Source organism: Sinohyriopsis cumingii, chromosome 6 (assembly GCF_028554795.1).
Source record: "Sinohyriopsis cumingii isolate HCF-2022 chromosome 6, ASM2855479v2, whole genome shotgun sequence".
In the NCBI taxonomy this organism is placed as follows: domain Eukaryota; kingdom Metazoa; phylum Mollusca; class Bivalvia; order Unionida; family Unionidae; genus Sinohyriopsis; species Sinohyriopsis cumingii.
The window spans coordinates 105,713,946-105,738,491 of NC_142966.1; the positions used below are offsets into that span (position 1 = coordinate 105,713,946).

Below are 24,546 nucleotides of genomic sequence, written 5' to 3' on the forward strand. Positions count from 1 at the left end.
TCTATATTAATATATTCCAATCGGACAATCGAGAGAGACATCTATATTCATATATTGCAATCAGACAATCGAGAGAGACATCTATATTCTTATATTCGAATCAGACAATCGAGAGAGACATCTATATTCATATATTCCAGTTAGACAATCGAGAGAGACATCTATATGAATATATTCCAATCGGACAATCGAGAGAGACATCTATATTCATATATTGCAATCAGACAATCGAGAGAGACATCTATATTCTTATATTCCAATCAGACAATCGAGAGAGACATCTATATTCTTATGTTCCAATCAGACAATCGAGAGAGACATCTATATTAATATATTCCAATCAGACAATCGAGAGAGACATCTATATTCATATGTTCCAATCAGACAATCGAGAGAGACATCTATATTCATATATTCCAGTCAGACAATCGAGAGAGACATCTATATTAATATATTCCAACCGGACAATCGAGAGAGACATCTATATTCATATATTCCAATCAGACAATCGGGAGAGACATCTATATTAATATATTCCAATCGGACAATCGAGAGAGACATCTATATTCATATATTCCAATCAGACAATCGAGAGAGACATCTATATTCATATATTCCAATCAGACAATCGAGAGAGACATCTATATTAATATATTCCAATCAGACAATCAAGTGAGACATCTATATTCATATATTCCAATCAGACAATCGAGAGAGACATCTATGTTAATATATTCGAACCAGACAATCCAAAGAGACATCTATATTCATATATTCCAATCAGAAAATCGAGAGAGACATCTATATTCATATATTCCAATCAGACAATCGAGAGAGACATCTATATTCATATATTGCAATCAGACAATCGAGAGAGACATCTATATTCATATATTCCAATCAGACAATCGAGAGAGACATCTATATTCATATATTCCAATGAGACAATCGCGAGAGACATCTATATTCATATATTCGAATCAGAAAATCGAGAGAGACATCTATATTCTTATTTTCCAATCAGACAATCGAGAGAGACATGTATATTAATGTATTCCAATCAGACAATCGAGAGAGACATGTATATTAATATATTCCAATCAGACAATCGAGTGAGACATCTATATTCATATTTTCCAATCAGACAATCGAGAGAGACATCTATATTCATATATTCCAATCAGACAATCGAGAGAGACATCTATATTCATATATTCCAATCAGGCAATCGAGAGAGACATCTATATTCATATATTCCAATCGGACAATCGAGAGAGACATCTATATTAATATATTCCAATCGGACAATCGAGAGAGACATCTATATTCATATATTCCAATCAGACAATCGAGAGAGACATCTATATTAATATATTCCAATCAGACAATCAAGTGAGACATCTATATTCATATATTCCAATCAGACAATCGAGAGAGACATCTATGTTAATATTTTCGAACCAGACAATCCAAAGAGACATCTATATTCATATATTCCAATCAGAAAATCGAGAGAGACATCTATATTCATATATTCCAATCAGACAATCGAGAGAGACATCTATATTCATATATTCCAATCAGACAATCGAGAGAGACATCTATATTCATATATTCCAATCGGACAATCGAGAGAGACATCTATATTAATATATTCCAATCAGACAATCGAGAGAGACATCTATATTAATATATTCCAATCAGACAATCGAGAGAGACATCTATATTCATATGTTCCAATCAGACAATCGAGAGAGACATCTATATTCATATATTCCAATCAGACAATCGAGAGATACATCTATATTAATATATTCCAATCAGACAATCGAGAGAGACATCTATATTCATATGTTCGAATCAGACAATCGAGAGAGACATCTATATTCATATATTCCAGTCAGACAATCGAGAGAGACATCTATATTAATATATTCCAATCGGACAATCGAGAGAGACATCTATATTCATATATTGCAATCAGACAATCGAGAGAGACATCTATATTCTTATATTCCAATCAGACAATCGAGAGAGACATCTATATCATCTATTCCAATCAGAGAATCGTGAGAGACATCTATATTAATATATTCCAATCAGACAATCGAGAGAGACATCTATATCATCTATTCCAATCAGAGAATCGTGAGAGACATCTATATTAATATATTCCAATCAGACAATCGAGAGAGACATCTATATCATCTATTCCAATCAGAGAATCGTGAGAGACATCTGTATTCATATATTCCACTCAGACAATCGAGAGAGACATCTATATTCATATATATTGAACTCCTCATCATTACTTTGATACTACATGTGGAACATAACCGTAATCAGAAGGTCTTTTGGCGCCCAGTCATTGAACGTTCATAATTGACATCAGTACCTATTCTTTATGAAATCAATGGAAATAAAGGAAAACCATGTATCTGTCAGTTTCATTGTCTGCGCTTCAAGTTTGGCAATTGTGAATTGAACAAACTATGATTTCACCGGAATCAAAGAGAGTTCATAACACTATTGTATGATGATATTTTATTGATTTTCGTTTTACAATGTTAAGATTTACGGTGGTTCTTTTGCTGATTACATGTTTTCTGCACCCCACTTTGATCAAAGCAAGATAGCTTATCGTCTTCATAATATAGTGAGCTAACAATTTCTTCATGTAAAATAATACTATCAAGTAATGTTTTCCTATTTGGTTTGGTATGGACAATAATAATTTAACTGTAATTTAACAAATCTGAATGGTCTGAGTCCATATTTTGTGTACTGTTGGTTTTTCATAACATAATCAACCTAAGAGCGTTTACATAAACATTATACATCCATCAGTCTGTCCATCTGTTCACCCGCCCGCCCTTCGATACATCCATCCATCCATTTATCTATCTATCTATCTATCTATCTATCTGTCTGTCTGTCTGTCTGTCTGTCTGTCATTTCTGAATCAAGGGGATCAAACTTTAGATTATTCAATATTACTTTTATTCCAACCAGAAAAGTCATGAGAGACATCTATATTGATTGAACTCATCATAATTACCCTCATAGGACAAGCAGAATATGATTGTGATCTGAAGGTATTTCTTGCGTTTACTTATTGAACGTTTATAAACGACATACACTACGTCTTCTTTCTGTAATCAAGGGAAATAATAAAACTCATATATCTTGTCTCAGTTTCTGTGTCTGTTTCGGTTTTGTTAGGAGCTTCATGTTTGGTCATTGTGAACTAACAAACCGGATTTCATCGGAACCTATGACAGGGTTTGTAACACTTTTGTTTAATATTTTATTGAGTTTCAACACATTATTATTCATTTTACATTGTTGATATTCCATTGTGTCAGTGGTTTCTCCTGGGACCTTACCGGGTTTTTCCTAGACTAGTTATACTTGCCGCCATGGATAGCCTATCATGTGTTGAAAAAGTGGCGTTACCCAAAACAGAAACAAAACAACCACAAAACCACCACCAGCACAACAACAATAACAACAACAAGATTGCGAATGATTAGATCCACAGATGCTAATCAGATGGGTCTTTATTAATTCAGAGGAACAGAAAAAGCTTGGAAAAGAATTTACCAGCATTCATGTATTTTATTATGACAAAAGGGTTGCTGATGATCATTTCCTCGGCCATAGCAGCGGTAACAACAGGTAAGTTACAAATGAAATCATTAAACATACATGTATCATTAATATTAGGAATCTTTTGAAGGTATGGATATTTACTATTTAGCTGGAGAAACAAATCGGAGAAAAAAATAAATTCAAACGAGCTGAAACCTACCTTTAGTTGTCTGTCTGAATTTATTGTGTTGAAATAATAACCAGTCTAAGAATATGAAAACTAAATAGTTGTCGTTAAATTTCTTTATTTTGCAGCAAAGAAATTTTCATGTTTTTGTGTACATAGTAACTGTCAATTTGTGCGTTGTGAAGTTTGATGAATACTATTCTAATTTCAAGTTAAAAATTGAAACTCTAATTTTGATTAAATTGGATAATAGGTTCGAAATCAGAAAACGCCAACATCAACTGGAAGTACGCAAAATAATAGGTCAATGTAAATTATTGAGCAACTATGTAGACACACACACACACACACACACATATATATATATATAATAACTATAATTACAAATTAGCACCTATACACCGAAAACATAAATGAAAGTGCTTATCCCTGAAACCTAGACTGCATACATGGGTCCATTATTATATGAAGGACATCTACTTAAAATAACACACATATAATCAACCTGGTTATGCAGGTTTAATTCATTCCAATCAGTAGTCAATCACGCCCTTTGAGTTCTCTAATCCACTTAATCATGTGCTCAACGTCCAAGAAGCGGAAATGAAGATTCGGCTTAGTGCAAAAATCTACTGCATTTAAGCTCAGAAATGCAAGGTACGTATCAGCCTATATAATCCAGTGAACACTCTCTCAGCTCGTGCTGGTACTTATTTCGTACACACACACACACACACAGGTACACAAAGACACACACGTATATATATATATATATATATATATATATATATATATATATATATATATATATATATATATATATATATATATATATATATATATATATATAGAGAGAGAGAGAGAGAGAGAGAGAGAGAGAGAGAGACAGAGATCATCGTTATTGAATAATACAACGTTCACCTTTACTATTAAAGATGGTAGCAGTTTTCCTTTGAGTGCATCATTGAATGTAGAGAAGTACGAAACTGTGGACATGAAATATCGATTGCTATTGAAACACAACACTAGCAGAAGAGAAGTCTCCATGATGTTCAAGAAAGAAGGCAGTGAGGATAAGAGCCAATATGAAATAAAGGGATGCTTCAATAAAGATGACGGTGACGCATACACGAACAAAGATGGCGTAAGGATAGTACCTTCGACTGTTCTTGGTATGTATGTTATCAAAATTGTTGAGAAATAATATGCATTTGACGTCTTTATATGGCGCGATTTGTTAAATTTCTCATAATAGAGTACCTATATTATCAAATGCGCGTCTTTAAACAAATGTCATGTTTAATTTCTTGAACTCGACACGAAACATGTAATAAAATGTATTGAATATATTTATTGATGTATATATTTTTCTTGGTGACTTCAGGAATTTGGATTCTTCAATTCATCAAGTGTTTTGTTTCATGACCAGTTTATATATCATTTGAAATCGATCGAAGTAGATATATTCTCTAGGCCTTTAAGATAACGACCATATACGTACATACATACATACACACATACATACATACATACATACATACATACGACGCATTTACATTACAGGTGGAAGTCGATTTGCCAATCGTTCATATATAGTCTACGCCATAGCTGGGGAAACACTTATAGTACGCTCCTGGTCGTTAAATGAGGCATCTTTGTCCTTAACTATCAAACAAGGCGACATGGTCCGTCTGAGTGCATTGTTTAATGCAGGTTCGTACGAAATTGTTGAGGACAAGAAAAAGCGATTGCTGTTGAAACACAACATTACTAGTAAAACAGTTTCCTTTTTCTTCGACAAAGTGGACAATGATGATGAAGGCCAATATCTAATTGAGGAAAATTGCAGTAAAAGTAACGGAGATACATACTCAAATAAAGATGGCGCATTGTTATTCCATTTGAATGTTCTCAGTAAGTATTTCATACATTGTTGAAAACAGTGAATATTCTGACTAATGTTCCTCTCTTTGACAAATGTCGTGTTTCCGTTACACGAACTGCATTGTAAAAATGTAACTTGCATATGATCATGCATGAAGTTATTTATGTTCTTTGGTGACATTAGAAAGGAGAAAATTGTAGATCCGTGTATCTAATAAAACGTCAGCTGACCGATCATATATAATAGGTGTGAAGGTGCTAATATCCTTCCAGATTGTAACTGGTCAATTACGGAAACATAAAAGCAGTTTTATTCAAGTTTTAAAAGAAATGTACCAGTAACTCTAGCAAACGGAGGACAGAAATTTAATCTGATACAAATATCTGGTTTCCTATGAAGTTTTATTATAAGCTCATTTTTTTCTCCGTTATCTGAACATTGTCAGAATCGTTCAGTATTTTACGATATTACATACCTTCATATCACGTGCAGGACACGTGTGTCCAATAGTGTATTAGGAAATTGTTTTAAAACAAATAATGTACACTCGTGTAGCAAACGCTTTACGCTTTGGTTGATTAAATTTGTTTCTGAATGAACTAAAACAGATGTTCCGTGGACTGCCACAAGCCAACTCATTTGATGCATTTCGCGTTAACTAATTTGATACAATGTTTCAGATCTTGGCGATAGAATAGACGCCAGGTTTCATAAAATTGCTGGGTACCTACAAATAGCATGCAAGTGACAAGGCATAAACTTTCTCCTTTAACTGGTAATAAGAACAGCAAAAAAATATACTTGCAGTTTTACATCCTAAAGTTCGTCAACATGTATATTCTTAGTTTTGAAAATCCGAATTACATGAGCCATGTCATGGGTTGATTACACATTTCGAAATTATACTGTAATTTCGTCTATATTCCAGGCGCAGTTACATCCTCTTTACTGCACTCAAAATGGAATGAACATTACATTCCATAGCGTAGTTTTGATCACTGGAATTAAAAGACTTCATATTTTCCCCACATTATGATTTCAAATAGTTACTGACAGAACAGAAACACACTTGCAGATATCAACCCGCTTCTCCCTCGCTGCTTCAATTGAATGTATTTCATATACAATTTGCACAGATGAATCCAGTCCATAATCGCAAAATTTAGTAGAATCGACAAAAATACCAAATTCTATTCATTCCAGATCAAATGGAAACGTTGTTGCAAAAATTCACAGTCATTCACAATATCACCCCAAATTTCAATTTTAAGTAGACAAAAACGCAATTTTCTTTCAAAAGTTATGTCTTGCGCGCGACTAAGTTCAAATATATCTGGGCGGAGTTATGTGCCAATTAATAATGTTGTTGTTGTGTAATGATGAATCTGCGCTTGGGTATTTAGTTTGGAATATGGCATACTTTCAGTTACTTTGTTTCTTGTAGTGCATTTTGTTTATATAATTAAGCCTTAGGTAGAAATCGAAAATGAGCATATAATGAAACGGTTACTGCATTTGTATGGGAAAATATGAACTCCTTTTGTCGGATGGATATAGGGCATTCACAAGGTGTGCAGTATTCCATCTGAAAAACCCGTTCATATTTTCCCATACAAATGCAGTAACCTATAAATGTTGTTCGGAACAATTGATTAAATAAAATGGTGTACCAGTCATAGAGCTACGTAAGCATGATATTTATCTAAAACGTTTTATCTAATTTTTATTTTAATTTTAATCATGCTGATCTTAGTTCATTGCCAAGCGATACGATATAAGTTATTTTGTCTTGTTATTTTTGTTTTACTTTATATAAATAAAGTACAAATAACACATTGATATGTACGTATCAACGCTATGTTATGTATGTCTGAAACGTAGCAAATATAATATAAACTTGTATACGTTCTTAAATATCTGCCATAATTTCACTGCTTATTCTTTCTTTCTGACAATTTGCATCAGGTATGATACAGGTAGGTTGTAGGTCGTCACTGTTGTTACGTGTTTAGGCTCAAATAAACAGTAACACAAGAAAGAGTGAAAACAACAAGCTTCGGAAAATATAATAATTTATTTTCCCTGGAAAAAATACTGTACAAATGAGAAGAAAATAAAAAGAACTTACGGTTTTAAGAATCAAATCCAAAAATAAGCAAAGAATAATCCACGAATACATTTTTTGAAGTCCTAATAAAATGTTCTAATGATATCAAGCTCGAGTCCCGACGAAGAATCCAAGATGGAAGATGATGACGTATGCTGTAATATGTAGTGTTGAAGTCTACAGTTCCTTGTAGAAACAAGAAATATCATTCCGGTTTTGGAAATCTGAATAAAATTTTAAAAGATCTTTCTTTGTTCAGGAATTTTACCTCAGCACAAGTATTTTCCAGGATTTTTAAAAAGTTCTTTTGAATATAAGTAATTTGGAGCAAAATTAACATATCATTCCAAAACTGGCTTCAACAGAAGGAAACGACTTGACATCAAGCGTTTTTAAGCCCAAACTGACTAAATTCTCTCTAAGCATCACTTATTAACACTAACTAACGCACAGTTTAGGTAATGCCTGAATTACGTAATAGAGGATCGCGTATTACTGTTTACATATACAAAATGTACGTAGCCCCAGTATGACCTTGATAAAAACCAATCATTTTATTCTAAAAATAAAATGAAAAGGTTTACTTCACTAAAACCTAAAAACACGCAAGTGGGTGAATGTCAAACACAGCCTACGACTTTGATATGAGGTCAGTGTTTCCCATATTTAACAATGGTCTCATAACAGTTGTGCGACAGACTTGTTGTGCACGAAAATACCTTTGAGTCATGCATGAACAAAACTTTTGATGGATTTTGCATTATAGTGCGATTATGTATCTCGTAGACAAATTGATGTGCAAACGTTTTTATTACAAGAGAAATCTTTCAGCAGACAGAGACCACCGGAGATCATTTGAAGGGCGATGTGGAGAAGAAGTAATTGTGATGATTGCCGTGATACTATATATATATATATATATATATATATATATATATATATATATATATATATATATAAATTCGACAAATATAGTCTTGACTTAGACATGAATGTTATTGCAAAGCCTCGTTGCGTCAGGCATAGTGATTCGATTTTGTTCTTCTGAAGACTTTGCCTTCACAAATATGCATATTTTATGAGGCTTTACTAATGTTTTCAATATTTCCCATTTATAACAATGATTAATGGAACTCATTTGATCCAGAACTTGATGAAATAAAGCGAGGTAACGTTGGAGAGAACATCATCATTCTGAGTTTGAACAAGTCAACGTCATCCTTCCCACGCTTATACCACTATGACCAAGTCGTTACGGTCTTAAAGGACACGGACTGTGATGTTAATTCTACATCACAATTTTATGGACGACTAAGATGTGAAAGACAAAATGTCGAGAACAGATACCTGATTGAAATACAGAACGTCGCACAAACGGATACTGGACTATATAGGGTGAACACAGATGGCCATGACACCGACCGATGCTTCCTAAATATTACAGGTATTACAACAATCAAATGTGAAAATAGAGAATAATGTAATATCTGTGTGGGATTTAAGTAATCGTTCATTTACTATACAATTAGTGATAGTGCCCAGGTTCATAGATATAATAATCAGTACTGTTCACATTCAAACAGAAAACGGATTTATAAAGAAACAATCAGTAAATTTCCTACAAAAGATTCGTGACTCATTTTATAAGCAGCAACATTTGAACACAATAATGACTTATAAGCCACTTAAAAGAATGTATTTACTAAACTAACGTTCTTCCATATTTTGTGCTCCCCAGTGGAAACGAATTCGATATTGAAAACGGCTCAATGACAAATAATTTGGAAGCATTAGGAACTAAAGTCATAACATTTTGTTCAGCTCAAAAGTTTCTAAATTAAAGCTTTATGTCGAGCGACAAGTTAAAATAAAGCAATCCTAACGTTTCAAAGGACAATTACAAGTAATTATACATATTTATTTTACAGTAGCATTTGCTTTACCGTATTCAGTGTTCTTGCCGTTACCAACAACTCTTTTTTGAGACAATGAGTTCTGACGTCGAACAGGTCTTTCTGTTTGCAGGTCATATGTGTACTCATGTTTGAAACTTTCACCATAAATAAGTTATGAATATTCGTCAAGTCTAGATTCTCCGTAACTCATTAGAGTGAAAACTCTTACTTGAAAATAAAACATTTTCATTACGTGTATGAAAATAAGTTTCCGACTTCGTTTGAGAGTTGGCAACCCCTATATACAGCACTATTTTACTTTGATTATTTAATTTTCTAGACACAAATCATTTTAAGTCAATTTTACTGAATATACACAGAATACGTTTACTAAATATTGGTTGCGATTTTCTAGAACTCGAAACAAATGAAATATATCCTGTATTTTACATGTTGCTTATATATGTAAAATATAAAATGCATTATGTTTAGTTTTCGTTTCTTCTACAGATCAAACTGCAACAACACAATCAAATGGTGTGTCATCATATTCAGTTCAAGGATCGTTTCCACATGCCGTGAGTTCAGGTAAGTAGGTTTAGGACCTTACATGATTCCTATCTCAAGCATTTAGAAGGATCTTAAAGATTATAAAAGGAACCAAAAAAAAAAAAAAAAAACAACTTACAACGCATGTATATTAAATCGTTAAATTTTAAAATGTATGCTTTTTGCAATTATCAAGAGCCAACATAGATTTAAATAGGCGAGTCATTGTTCTCTTCATTTCTTTATTGCGTATCTAAATAAATTAAAACTTATATGTTTATCTTAGTTTCAGTCATAGGTACTTCTCTGGTTACTGGATTGAATAATACAACTATGCTGGGCATCTCCGAGGGAATTAACTATAGTCAACTAAGCAATGAATCATTATCATCGACTGCAAACTCAAGTTCATCCGAGAATACGAGCGATTCATGTGAGTACCATTTTAATAGTGGACAGATTCTTAATGGTGATAGTTTGCATTTAAAATCTTTATCTTCCATGACAGTCCGTTATTCATTACACATACCTATATTTCTTTGTTCGTCGATTAGTCTGCTGCCTAACCAAACCACACACTGATAGATAACGATTGGGGGAGGGTAGAGCGGCCTTCCGACATTTTAGCATTACATATGTTGTTAGACCCTTATTAATAGATTTTATACAACATGAATATAGAAAAAGGAGAACAAAAAAGAAACAAAGGTAGAGATATTGAAAACTAAGTATTGGATGTTTTGTTACTTTGATTTAATCGATGTCTTGAAAATTTCAACAAAACATTATATTAAAGCAGAGAGAGAGAGAGAGAGAGAGAGAGAGAGTTTGTTTTTATTACCTCTAGTCTATACAGTATTTCACATTTAATGAGCATTTATGTTGTAACATGTTATTTATACAAAAAAACAACACACACACAGACATTTACACAGACGAAAGCCAGACACAGAATTATTGAATAGATAGCAAAATGTCTCACACATAAGGAGATTAGTTCTTACCTACTACTTTCACATACTATTCTCTATCTTTCACTCGAATCATAATACAAGTAGTATAGAAAGACGGAGGGTTCTGGACCACTTTATAACTACGTGATAAAAGGTGCTTGAGAGAGTCCACATTGATCTATGTTACTGGGTTACGGGGGTCTGGACCACGTTTTGGTGATAAAGTGTATCCATTATGGATGCGATTTCTAGACCAGTTTTATCAGTATGTGGGGTTTGCCTTGTGATGGCATGTTTTTGGTGTGTGGTTAATGCATAGCTGTGATAATGAACTTAATAGTGTCTTTGTGCGAGTGTATGAATGCCATCGGTGGAGTAAACGGGCATTATATATATTTGATATTTTTTGCTGTTGTGATTGGAATGTTCTCACGGAGTAGTAATGCATGTCTCTGTGTAGTGCTTGTATGTAATGCTGATGGGCGGCGATTTTTGTAGTTACGGGGGGTTTGATTCCTTTGGCTTTTTTATGATGGTGCCCTCGTCGAGGGTGGTGCAGTACAGTTTGGCTCGAAGTCACGATGGGTAAACCGTGAGTTTCATCTTTGAATTTTTCATGCACGTTTATATTATCGTCACAGTGGAATGGGCTGTGGGTGGGATAATCACCGAGCCAAAGCAGCTCTCGGTGTCTATACGGTCCGAGTAGACGACGTCGATGTGAATTTCATGCACAAGCGAATCGGTATCGATCATGAGCAGTGGAGCCTTGACTCCGTATTGGTGTTTGATGAAGTCGTAGTGAAACTCGTGCATGAGCATCTTGGAGAGAAAGAGAACAGTCAAGCCGACGTAGATGGGTTTATCCAGCTTGAGGTTGGTATTTCTAAAGTCGATCGCGACGAGTTCTTCGTCAGAGATCTTCATGCGCACAAAGGAGTCATTAGCGACCAGTTTATCTCATTGTCGTAGGTTATTGACGATTTTGATTTTCTTACGTTGTCGAATGTTTTCATGATTTTTCCGAACACGGTATTGTGCCTGAGTTTGAAGAAGTGTTTGTCGAACATGGCGCTGGCTTGTTGTGTAGTGCTGAAATCGATGATGATTTTCATTCGCGGTGACTGATGAAATTTGAGATCACGAGGAACTATATCGAAAACGAGTCGTGCTGTTCTGGAGAACCTGTTCGAGCAGTCGGGGTGTAATTTATACTTGGTTTGTTTGGCGAGATTGGGTACCAGTATTTTCACCTTGGCGTATCCGAGTGCGAACTGGCCCTTCTGTTTCAGTTATTGTTGAGACAGCATCGAGTTGGTGGCCAGAATTTGTTCGGCGCAGAATGGATAATCGTTATGACTGTTGTGGAGATATTTCGATATCCAAAGTCGGCTTCACAGAAATATATCCAAACATCTTGGTATCCTGCTTTTCTTTCATCTCAGTAACTGTTTTCCGGCGTTCCACTGACAATCTCCTACATGAAGCGGTTATGACATCGCCCAGGCATGCAGGTTGCTGATGTTGATGCAAAGGATGAACACAGGCGGCTGCGTCGGTTCGAGGCTTCCATGTATTCATTGCTGGCGAAGGCGTAATTTTTGCTGATGAATGAGATTCCTTCTCGTTCCATTTGCTCGGTGAACATGAACATGTCTGTATCGTTAAAGAGTTCTAAGGTCACTCGAGATTACTTGAGGAGGGCATCCCATGAACGTTTTGGCGAGGAGAAATACCAGAGTGAATTGAGGTGGTAATGGTCTATGCATGTGTTTTTGAAATTGTCAAGCACGTGTGCGAGCGCATCCGTTTCGAGGTAGATGTCGTGATAGTCGCCGATCCTTTTAGAATCAAACCCGTTTCATCTCTTGTTCGCTTATATCGTCGGTGATTCCTGACAGGTGCAGATGTTAATAAAACGCTTCTTGGAGTGGCAATGAAGTATCTTCGAATCGTGACCATGCATAGATCAATTCCTAGGGGTAAATTCCTTTTGTCTGAGCAGATCTGCTCTCGCTCCAGATTCTTGTTGAAGGTGTTTGAACGTAGGAAAATTTCTAGTGAGTTCTTTCAGCGACTGCGGCGCGAACTGAGCGCTATCGACGAATCGGATAGGTTTGATGGAGAGCGACATGTCCTTTTCAAAATTGTTGGGATGCATTTGATTTGAAATTTGTTCCCGCCTCAGTGGTAATTTGTTTGACACGCAGATGACTGAGTGCTTTGACGAGAAAATGTCATCGTACCTTCGTAGGTTATGAACACTCAATGGTAGGAATTCTGGATCTTTTAAACGTAGATTGTATTTATCATGAGCAGCTCCTCGCTAACGTTCGGTCACATGGCGATGATCTCTGACTTTTTTATCATGCGGCTTAAAGTACTCTTCGCAGACGTGACACTGCTTTGCTGATTTGTGCTGTTGCACTCATTGTGGAGTGAGTGATATTATTATCTCTAGATTATTGTGGCTGTCGGTGATGCGTTCGCATTCAGCCACGAGCTACTCAAATAACCACGGAACCCAATCCTAGCCGCTATGGCGAAGATAATATGAAGACAAAATTTTACTTGCGTAAAAGAGTGATCTGAATCAGACGAGGATCCTTGTACTTTTTCAAGGATCGTTTCCGTGTCAAAGTTGATATGAAAGTTGAACGATTCGTAGTTCTTGACTGTATCCAGAGGATACGTGTTCATGTACGTTTTGTAGTAGAGGCAAGCATTGTAAACAACAATAACATACATATCCATGATTCTTATGTTGCGTGTATTGAGATGGGCATAACCGACTGAAATCCTTCGATGTCAGCTCGCCTCGATCGGCTAATGGTCTCATGCTGAAGCCAAAGGAGTTTGTTCGGTTTAGCCACTTTTCCGGTTAAGTGCTCTGCACTTGTCTTATTAGTTGCTTTATGTACTGCTGAGTGGTCATATTTTCTTCCCCCGCTACTCGTTGTACTCGCTCAGAATATTTCAATAGGTAGCTCTTGAGCGACATTATCTCTGCGCATCGCCCTTAGGACTCCTCTGACTCGTTCAATCAATCCATGTAACAAAACATTTGATTTTAGATAGGACATGTTTACACCATGCAGCGATCGAGCAATGCTTCTGATACGACGAGCAATATCCAGTCATCGATAAAGTCTTTCCCTGGAACTGCCACTACTTTGTACAAAATATATGCTCCATTTGTATAAACAAGTTTTGTTTTATCTAGCCTTGATTTGATAGATGTGCAGGCAAAAAATGATCTTACGTAAACCACAGATGTTTCCAGCGCGCGATCAGAAAAGATTTTACAAGATCTTGAGAGCCCTACAACTACGTTGATGCCATCGCGAAGCAATACGATATCTGTTACAGAGGTCATCCAAACGACAAAGCGGGATGTGATCGAATCATGCTGAGGAATTTAAAATCCACTCAAGCCACAAAATGTCAGAGAACGAGTAGAGCAAGCTCTTGTGCATGCCATCAATGGCACCAAATATAAACTGGGGATCTGGATTTGAGGTAAAATAAAAAGTCACAATCACATCTCTAACTCAACAATAGTCTTCCCAAACGAGCGCTGAGGTGACTACCCTTTGGCCCAGAAACTCCTTGAATGGTCCAAAACCACCCATTTTTCTATTTTGGAGTGACCAACCCTGGTCCAGAATCACATCTCTGTGTCCAGAACACCTATTTTGTCTCTGCGTGAGCCATCTCCATGAACTTTAAAAGGTGACCCATAACCCGATTTCTCTACAGTGGTCCAGAACCCCCATAACGCAGTAGTTTAGATCAATGTGACTCTCTCAAGCACTTCTTTCACAAAGTATAAAATGGTCTAGAACTCCCATACCCGCAGATACTACTAATAAATGCACTATCAATGTAAAAGACACATCTATGTTACCGATTACCTAAATTGTGTTGGTTAGGTAGCTGGTGAATGAGAACTATGAAATAGGTGCCGAACCAAATGATTCTTCTTCTCTGTGTCTGTCTGTCTGTCTGTCTCTCTCTCCATATATATATATATATATATATATATATATATATATATATATATATATATATATATATATATATATATATATTACAGTGACTGTACCTGATGTACCCGTTTACATTATACCCATCATCGTTGGATCTGTTGCTGGAATCATTCTTATATTTTGTTGTCGGAGACGGATAAAGCGCAATATGACCTATAGTCTGGAAGGAGATGTCAATAACGTATATCAGTGACAGATGTTAGCCTAGATAGTTATGCTTGGTGTTTATATACAAAGGAAATTAAGCACAATTTGTACAAAATATATAAAAATACGTTGCAAGTGTTTCATTTAGCAGCTCTTTTCTGGTCTTATTATTCCAGTTTTAGCTACATTCAATTGATAATCATGTTTGCATGGTGTGTACATTATCTTTCTGTTTTTATACAAGAAATAAATTGTTATGTTAATTGGGTTGCTTTGAATAAATATAAGATAAGATGTTGCTATCGTCTGTGATTGTTCACAAGAACCAGCAAGTAATATTATGTAGATAACACTATTTATAACTAAATATCGTTGTTGTTTGTTTTGAGCATAATTAACAACATCTCTCTTGTTATAGCCCATGATAACTAGTCGGAAAATTATCTATAACTGTAAATACTATATTACTGTTTACTTATAAACTGATGCACTTTGAAAGTCTAGGATAACACAAAAAGTGTATTATGGATGGCAAACGAAACGGTATCATTTGACGACATCAGTGATTATTATTTCGAAAGTAAGATAGAAGACGATCATACAGTAAGGATTAACGTACACCTCCATTTACACTACATCTGCTATAGTATTCGCACACGCGCTCGTTTGTTTGTATCCTCTACAAATTTTAAAAGGATAACACATCAAGGATATAGAAATGCGCAAAATGCAGTCATGCATCAGTTTATAACTTACAATCTGACTGTCGCCAGGGGATCCTTAATATTGTCAAGGTATAGGCGTGTAATACCAAACTGTAGGTCCAGTTGCAAACAAATAGACAGACTACTCACTTTCTGGATTCTAGAACAGTCGATTTGCACAAAATCTCTGTGGTCTGATTCATTATTAATATCGTCCTGTTTTAATATTTCTAAGACAAATTAAACAATAGCAAAGGAGGAAAGTTGTATACCTGTATTCAAAGCGATTTAACTGCAAAATTTACTGAATTATTGTGCTTATCAAAGAAGGTAAACTTCATCACACATGTTGCTTAAAAGTGTAGACTCATGCAATAAGGCAACCGTGACACTTATTTTCGAAATGCCAAACAGTTTACAGTGTTTGGGACCCCTGGTGAGAATCAGGATAAGATATAAATTGACGAATGAAATGACTAAGTTATCTGCATCGTTGTTTATAATGGATGCCTTTGGTTTTAAAGTCAGAAAGGTGGTAGAAATAAAGGGTCTGGGAATACTATAACTTTAAAACTAAATGCACTTTCAATACGGACACCATGATTCTTCCCCCCCCCCACCAATGAACTAATCTCAGTGAAAACCAGGAGTTTTGCTCTTTACGTGGCCCCCAGAACTTTGCCCCAACATTGCTGCTGTCTCCTACGCGTCAGAAAATTGGTACATGTGTCTTGCGATCCTAATGTTTGGGAGACAATTACAACATTGGTCGTTTATTTGGTCGTTTGTTTTCTTTCCAATTCAGATTACTAAGTAAAGCTTAAAATCAAATATTTACGAATGACAAATTGTGTCACCGCTCTACTAACTTCAAATCAAAAGATGTACACGTAAAATTATTATATTTTGCTTAAAATGGACATGGATCAAACCTACTCGAATCTTTTCTCTCTCTCTTTATGACATGTGGTGTGCAGTTATTTTTGTACCCGAGTTAAATTGAAGCCAGTGAAACATGAATGAATAAATATTTTGAATCGATCTGTGTATATATCCAGACATTTTGTGTTTCTATCGATCACTCTTTATACTTACGTATCTACCAACCTTCCCTTCTTCATTTTGACATATTAACGATAACGCCCTTATGCATGTATGATGCAGGCAATTGTGCGCAAACAAAGACGAAAAATAATAAAATTAAGGCGAAAAGCGCATTCCTACTTCCATAAGGAAACATGAGCAACAAGATGAAATACTGTAACGTGCCAAGGGTCAAGGTCAAATAAAATGGAATAGATGGACAGCTCACGCCTTTTTCAGTTACTAGACCTCTCCAGTGTATTGTAGTGTCAAGAAATCTGTGTTCACTACAAAAGTTCTTATATAGGTCATAAAAGCACAAAACAAAACAAATATAAATAGTCAACACAGTTTATTATATGTCTTCCAGGGTTGAATGTGTTTTCTTACAAAATCTAGTGCTCAGAATAGTGAATTATATGATTTGCGAAATTTCAGAACAGATGTTTCATAAAGCATGTTGAAATGACAACAATAATTTCAGTGTTAAATTGCATGTGAAAATCAGCATAAATGTTCCATCTGTCCTAATTCACATCATCTCTAACTCAGATAATCCCAATTCCCAAACGAATCTTATACAGAAAAAGAAGCTAATTATCTCAAAATTTGTTGATATAACGTACCGAAGTGGTAATGATTTTGTACACCCAATCAAGGTTCGGAACCAGACCCATGTTTGTGTTTTAGAGTCCAATGGTAAATATGTTAGAGGCACAGTCTGGAACCGGATGCTAATAGTGTGTCGCGTTTGTTGGCTGAGACCAGATGTCAATAGTGTGTCGCTTGAGTTGAATGCCACAATGTGTGTCGTTTTGAGCGACACAGTGTGTCGTTGTGTCGGATATATTATTTCGACAACTAAATGACACAACCTCTACAAAATGGATGGAAATTTGTTATTTCAAAAAGTTACATGAAATTGAATAGGAAATTCGATAATGCCAATCGGAATATTAAATTTCCAATGGATAGCAGACGGCTGTGTTCATGATGACACAGTGACAATGTCGTCAGCTAAATCCCTCTGTCGGAGTTTTTATCTGATATAACGAGGAAATAAACGTTGAAACAATTTCAGAGAAACGTTATAGTAGTCATTATGAGTACTAAATTTAATGTGTCGGTAGTAACTAGTCTACCTTGCTTTTAAGGCTTGAAATTATCAGTTGAGACTTTTTGCTTGGTCTTGAGACCTTTACTGGAATCCAGTAGAACCACAACTGCCAAAACGGCGGATCTCACCCCTATTTATAGGTTTTGGGGACACACTCGGGAAATTCATGACAAAGTTTTCACGAATATGACTAAATATGGAAGAATTCGGAAAGATTAACCTAAGCGCCTCCTAGTGGAAAGCCGAGCGCCCAATACATACAGTAGTAAAAATGGCGCCCGATTTCAAACGACAAAAACAGCAATTATTTCACAATAAATTATACAAAGATTCAACATTGATGATGAACGGTTTCATCACACTGGTGACGAAAAATTATGGACTTACACGAGTCTTACCTTAATCCTGGAGAAAAATGGATACAAGTGCCTATTTCTCTCGCAAAATAGAAGGTAAGTGATAACAGTTTACAATCCTGTCATGTACACACTGAGCTTCAAAAATCTTTACCCAGATGATAAATATTTAAACAAATCATTGTTATATGTTTTACATATTGTATCAAATCACTTTTCCTTTGTCCAAGCGTCATATTACAAAAACTGATACTACAGTTACTATTATTTGCATTGGAAACAGAAGTACGACTTTCTAACATGAAGGGAATGTAAACAATAAATGGAAATTATAAATTATCTCGAACATTAATGATATGTGCAAATGCACTTTATAAAAATACAAGTTGACAGGTAGTTAGGATTGTTTCAATACCTTAAAAAATTAAATGAAAAGCGCTCTTGATATAAAACCAATATGTTGTGAATATTTTTATATTTAGAACCTTATTGCTGCTAATACTAATACATTCTGAAGTAAATAAACAATGTCGTGCTACAGAAATGTGTTAATATCAAATTTTATATTTTAGGTATGCAAACAATTTCTTGTTCTGATACAATGTCTCATAGATCAGGTTAAAAACAAACACATAAAAAGAAATAAAGCAACACCTTTGTTAGTGTGAAGAAAAGAGATATATCTTATTTGTCGGAAAAAAGACGTCGATTCAATACGTTGAATATCTTTGTAATCAGAAAATTAAAAAGAACTTTAACTTGAACTGGCATCTGACCAATACACTTTATCTTCATACAAGAAAACTTTCATTTTTCTCACCAATACTCTGGTTAAACTCTACCTGCTTCCAGAACATTCTTAATAAACAATTCACAATAATATTCTTAGTACTAGAGTATCAATACAAATTACTACACATATAAAATTGACAATAATTTGTATTTCTCATTCAAAAACAATGTTTTCTGATAACATGTAATATTAAGTCGATCTTTGTATTATTCACGTGATTTTGTAAAGCGTTGGGGGATATGATGATAACTCCTTTATGTCTGTTCATTCGTCCATCTTTATCCATTTGACTTTTGCGTTTCTCCCCTCAGGTACGTGGGACATGTCAATGATCACAGATAAAAACATTGCAATTACTGTCATTTTTTGCAAGTATTTGTGTTTTCTTATTTTCTGCTTGTTAGAGTGACCACCTGGTGTGAAACTCTTGAACGACCAATTAGCGTAGTATCTGTCATACTATTACGATAATTTGCAGTGTCGTCTATTGCAGGTGTAGTATCTACAAAATAAAAGCTTACGTTTCGTACAAATGATTTTCAGAAACTTTTATATATAAATCATCTCAACTTTCAGAACTTTTACCTGATATTCAAATAATAAATCTGTATTCTTCATTAATGAACAAAGTGCAACATGAAATAAGAATTGAGATTTACCTCAGACAAAAATATCCATAACCTCCAGTCTTACGAATGTGAAAATTACAAATATTGATTGGACAGAGCAATTGCAAATGGAGCATGCAAATAGAATACCGGTAAAATTGTATCGAAAAAGATTTGAAAAACGAAGCGGAAAAAACCAAGGAGACTCAAAACCTTTGTTATTGCTAGAGCAATTTCAAAATCATTTTGCGATGATCTACATAGAATGTATTAGCAGATTCACTTCAATCGAGAACATAGATTGCAAATAAGCGGAAAGATGGGTTCAAACTCAATGAAACACTTCACTAGACTTTTGCCACTTAAAATTGGGATTACTTAGTGCAAGTTTGATCACATTTAAACATATCAATTTATAAAAGACCGTTCAAAGCATATAATAAAAATAAGGAATCTGAAATAAATAAAAAAAAAGAATGCTTACTAAATAAAAAGAGTATTGGTCCTCCGCTGTCAGTGTGTTTGTACCTATGGCCGAAATTGTTTTTGTAAACTCTAATCTTGGGTGTTTGACCATCAAGCAGTGAAGTGTTCTCAATACGGATGTTTTGCCACCTTGAAAGATTTAGAATTTTTCAAAAGTTATTAATCTCGTAACTGTTTGACTTTTGACCAGTTCTGTAACATATCTGCACTGGCTTTCATGTATCTAATGCTTGCCGTGTGCAGAAATGTTTTTATGTTGATGTTGATCGGAGGAGTCGAAAGAGGTCTACATTTTTGTAGGATCAATATGAAAATCATCGTTTCTGAGACTTCAGGCATTGAGATGTTTACGATCTAAGATTGTTGTATTTGAATTAATGTTTTGTATTAATGCTTGAACAAATGTATAGTTTGCTTGTGTCTATATGGTCAAAACTATTTACAAGATGAAATGCAATGATAGGGACAATTGACACCTTCCAAAGTTATCAACAAGATTCAACATTCTTCTCGCCGATGGAAAAGCGACACTGTACATGATCCACGTTTCTCTTCCCAAAGGGACCGGACAACGATGAAAGAAGCGTTGAAAACTGGAGAGGATCGACACCTTAGAGTGACCACCTACTAACCTCACAAGATTGTACGTTTACCCACACACAAAATCGCCAGTCGGCCCTTGGAAAACAATGTATCAAATCGTGTACCAGAAGCGAGTTTGGCTTTCCAACCCTTCACTTTACCGTACGGACACACCGATAGTGACCAGCATATAAAGGGGAAAACGTCCAATACCGATGATTTATTGTGACTCCAAACACCAAGCGAGAATGATGGATCCGTTCAGACAGCAAGTATTAAGCGAGAGACTCAAATCCAATGAGAAACTCAAGTGCAATGCTGTGCCTCACGATCACATCACCAATGCTGTACCAAATCTTAGTCGTTTATTTACAAACGCCATGACAATGTATGTGCAACCAGTGTGACTTCCAGACTACAAGACTTCACCTTATGGACACGCTGATATCACCCAGCATAAAAAGGGCGACTTCCAACAACGACACTTCGTTGCGAAAACAAACTCCGAGAAAGATGAAAAACTTTACGCAGATGTAAAAGGAGAAGGAACAAAAAGCAGCATCTCTCCTGAGGGACTTATTTGACTCTCTGTTAGAGGAACTAAAATTTCAGTGCCAAGTCAACAATCGAGGCCTTTTGAGCTTATCTATGTATCACGACAGTTTGAACTCGTCTGTATATCTTGGGTTAAGTACACCTACATAATTAACTTCTTCCAAACTTTTGAAGGCTATTGAAGACGTGCAGACGATGAGAGAAAAAGTTGACATCACCGTTGGAAAAGTGACCTCTATTTGGCATACGTTGTACCTTCATGGGAAGAAGACAATGACGACACTTGATCTGTTTACCGATAAGTGTACATAACACGATGGATACAACAGCGGATTAACTAATGAATGGGAGAATTCGTGATGGTAAACATCTACGCTGGAACACAAGTGGTACCTGACCAGATTTGAAACGACGTGTGTGACGGGTAAAGAGAGAAACATGAACTTAGTCATGTTTGATTGTTCTTTCTTGTTTTGTTTTACCTTTATCTTAAAAATAAACATTTAATATAGCGTGAAAGAAAATGACATTCTTTACTTTTCAAAATTAGTCTACTAGAAAAAAGAAATAAATTACTCGTAAATAGGTTTGTTTCATGTCCAAATGTTTATGTATTAAATGGATAGCACTTAAACCAAAGCACGGGCCAAAGACCCCATGTATAAACATGAATAAGTGTTCTGTACCCATACAATATATTTTTCGTTTTCGAGTCCCTATTCTATTTATGAGTCATTCTTTGGAACATCTTAGTCCTCTTTTCTGTGTATTTCCATCTTTCTTTGGGTGAGTACTTGTTTGCTTATGTATGTCTATATTTGTCCATATCAACCTTTGTCCCTATAAATGCATTTCATCTTATAAATAGTTTTGACCATATAAACCCTATGATGTCACCAATGCTGAATTCCCATTGACCACCAGGTTCCATTCCCATGTTAAATTCCCATTGTCACTATATTCCTTTTCACCTAATTTCAATGGGGCCCTGTGTGACCGAGTGCATTTTGTGCTTTATTTTTATTGATCATAATGAGACACAGAAAACACTGACTCTTAAATGCTATTTAGTTTGGATGAGTAATAACAGTATTAACAAATACCACCACTCGTATGTACATGATGCTTAGGCAAGGCACTATACTCCAATTGCTTCGGCACTAAATAAACTGTATTGAAGTGCCGTAATGCACACAAAAACAAAAATATACATGACAGCGTTAGAACGAATTCTCTCTAGGTCATGTACGTCAGACTAATGCAAGAGACATACAGCTTTACGGTTTAAGGGGACTGTTATCTCAGATCAACAGATTTAAACAATAATGAAATTTGAGACTATACAGACATATTAGTACTGAGCACCAGACTGAAGAAATTGATAACAGGAAAGTGTGTACAAAAATCTCAGAAAATTGTCAAGATTTGTAAAATAAAGTTGCAAAGTAAATCAGGAAAAGCTAAAGATATTTACTGAAACTGATGTTTTTTCGTCGTTGATATCGTGCCAAATGTAGACAATGGCGGATAATAATGAAATGTAAATATTGACGTTTTAGATGTATTGTTATAAATGTATTGTCAGCGGTGAGTACTATCTTTCTGTACACGGCCATCAAGTTTGTTTTGTCCCACATACATGAATCACATTTGACTCATCTCAGAATGTTAATCATACAACATTATTTTGTTCCTGCAATCAGGAGAAATTATTTAATATACTGTTGGGGTCAAACTCTCTCTGAGTCTGCTAGTTATCATAAGGGTGGTGTTTATCCCGGTAACCATGTTATAAGGAATAGTATGCATATACCCTTAACCGATGTAATGAGTACCATTTTTGCCTTGATTTTATTTTTACCAAAGTTACATAAATTTTACCTATTTGTGCCCAGCATATGTACATGTAGATATAATCGCTGAGTTTCTGCTCAGTCATATTCGTGATATGTAACCACTTTAAGTAGCATTTTGACATTTTGTACATGCAACATTTCCAAACCAGCTATTTTAGCTATAATAGGTAAGTAGTATGTTACTTATGTTTTAGGTTTAAAGCGCTCTCCGTTACGGATCACTGCCATTTCACATCTGTCTGCGTGGGTTGGAGTCTCAGATTCAGCCAATGTGGGTATGTGAGAAAGCTTGACAGTATCTTCTCGTGGGTTGGTGGTTTTTCGGGAGGTTTTCCCGGGTTTTTCCTCCACCATTAATACTGGCCACCATGTATAGCCTAGCAACAACGTATATGTTATGTTCGTTCATCTAGGTAAAGCTTACATATTTACGCTCATCGACCACGGTATCAAAAGTCCTTAACCCCTCTGTCGGTCCCTTAATTCATGACGACAGTTTCCACAGCCCACTGACGATCGACCACAGGTATATACTTTCACATGTGAATCGCTGAGCAACAAAATAAAATCTCATTTTCAAAACAGCTACATCCATACAAGCTAATTTCAGACTGAAACCTACATTGAATTCTACCCCGTCGCCTTCTACGCTTCACTCGTGACCATTTGGATCAGGTCAGTAAGGTGTGCATGACATTATGTAGCAAGTATTGTCGGACCTTAAATATCCTATAAACATCCTATATCCTTAAACATCACACAGACACACAGACACACACACACACACACACACACATATATATATATATATATATATATATATATATATATATATATATATATATATATATATATACATACATACATACATACCTGCATGCATACATACCTGCATACATATCTGCATGCATACATACATACATACTAAGCTTGTTATCCGGTTGTGCAATATACTTTTGTATGCAATTTACATAGTTAAAACAAGATGTTTCCTAGGAGTGAATTGAACTTTTATCGTAGTTTTAAAAAAAATCAGTCATATC

General features: G+C 35.3%; 1 protein-coding gene across 1 annotated transcript; it reads left to right on the forward strand.

The window, feature by feature from the left end:
• The first annotated feature begins 3,330 nt into the window (after window positions 1-3,330).
• LOC149797639 (uncharacterized) lies at window positions 3,331-15,493 on the forward strand. The gene is made up of 7 exons (XM_089960450.1): window positions 3,331-3,678; window positions 4,714-4,950; window positions 5,342-5,692; window positions 8,918-9,214; window positions 10,176-10,253; window positions 10,501-10,647; window positions 15,264-15,493. The coding sequence occupies exons 1-7, from the start codon at window positions 3,612-3,614 to the stop codon at window positions 15,407-15,409; spliced, it is 1,323 nt and encodes a 440-aa protein (XP_089816576.1). The 5' UTR covers window positions 3,331-3,611; the 3' UTR covers window positions 15,410-15,493.
• Window positions 15,494-24,546: the final 9,053 nt, after the last annotated feature.

Excerpts from the sequence above, each read along its gene's own strand:
- LOC149797639 (XM_089960450.1), top strand. The coding sequence starts at position 3,612 with ATGTATTTTATTATGACAAAAGGGTTGCTGATGATCATTTCCTCGGCC. Across the intron at positions 4,951-5,341 it reads AGTACCTTCGACTGTTCTTG|GTGGAAGTCGATTTGCCAAT; the intron begins GTATGTATGTTA and ends TTTACATTACAG. Across the intron at positions 10,254-10,500 it reads TCCACATGCCGTGAGTTCAG|TTTCAGTCATAGGTACTTCT; the intron begins GTAAGTAGGTTT and ends TGTTTATCTTAG.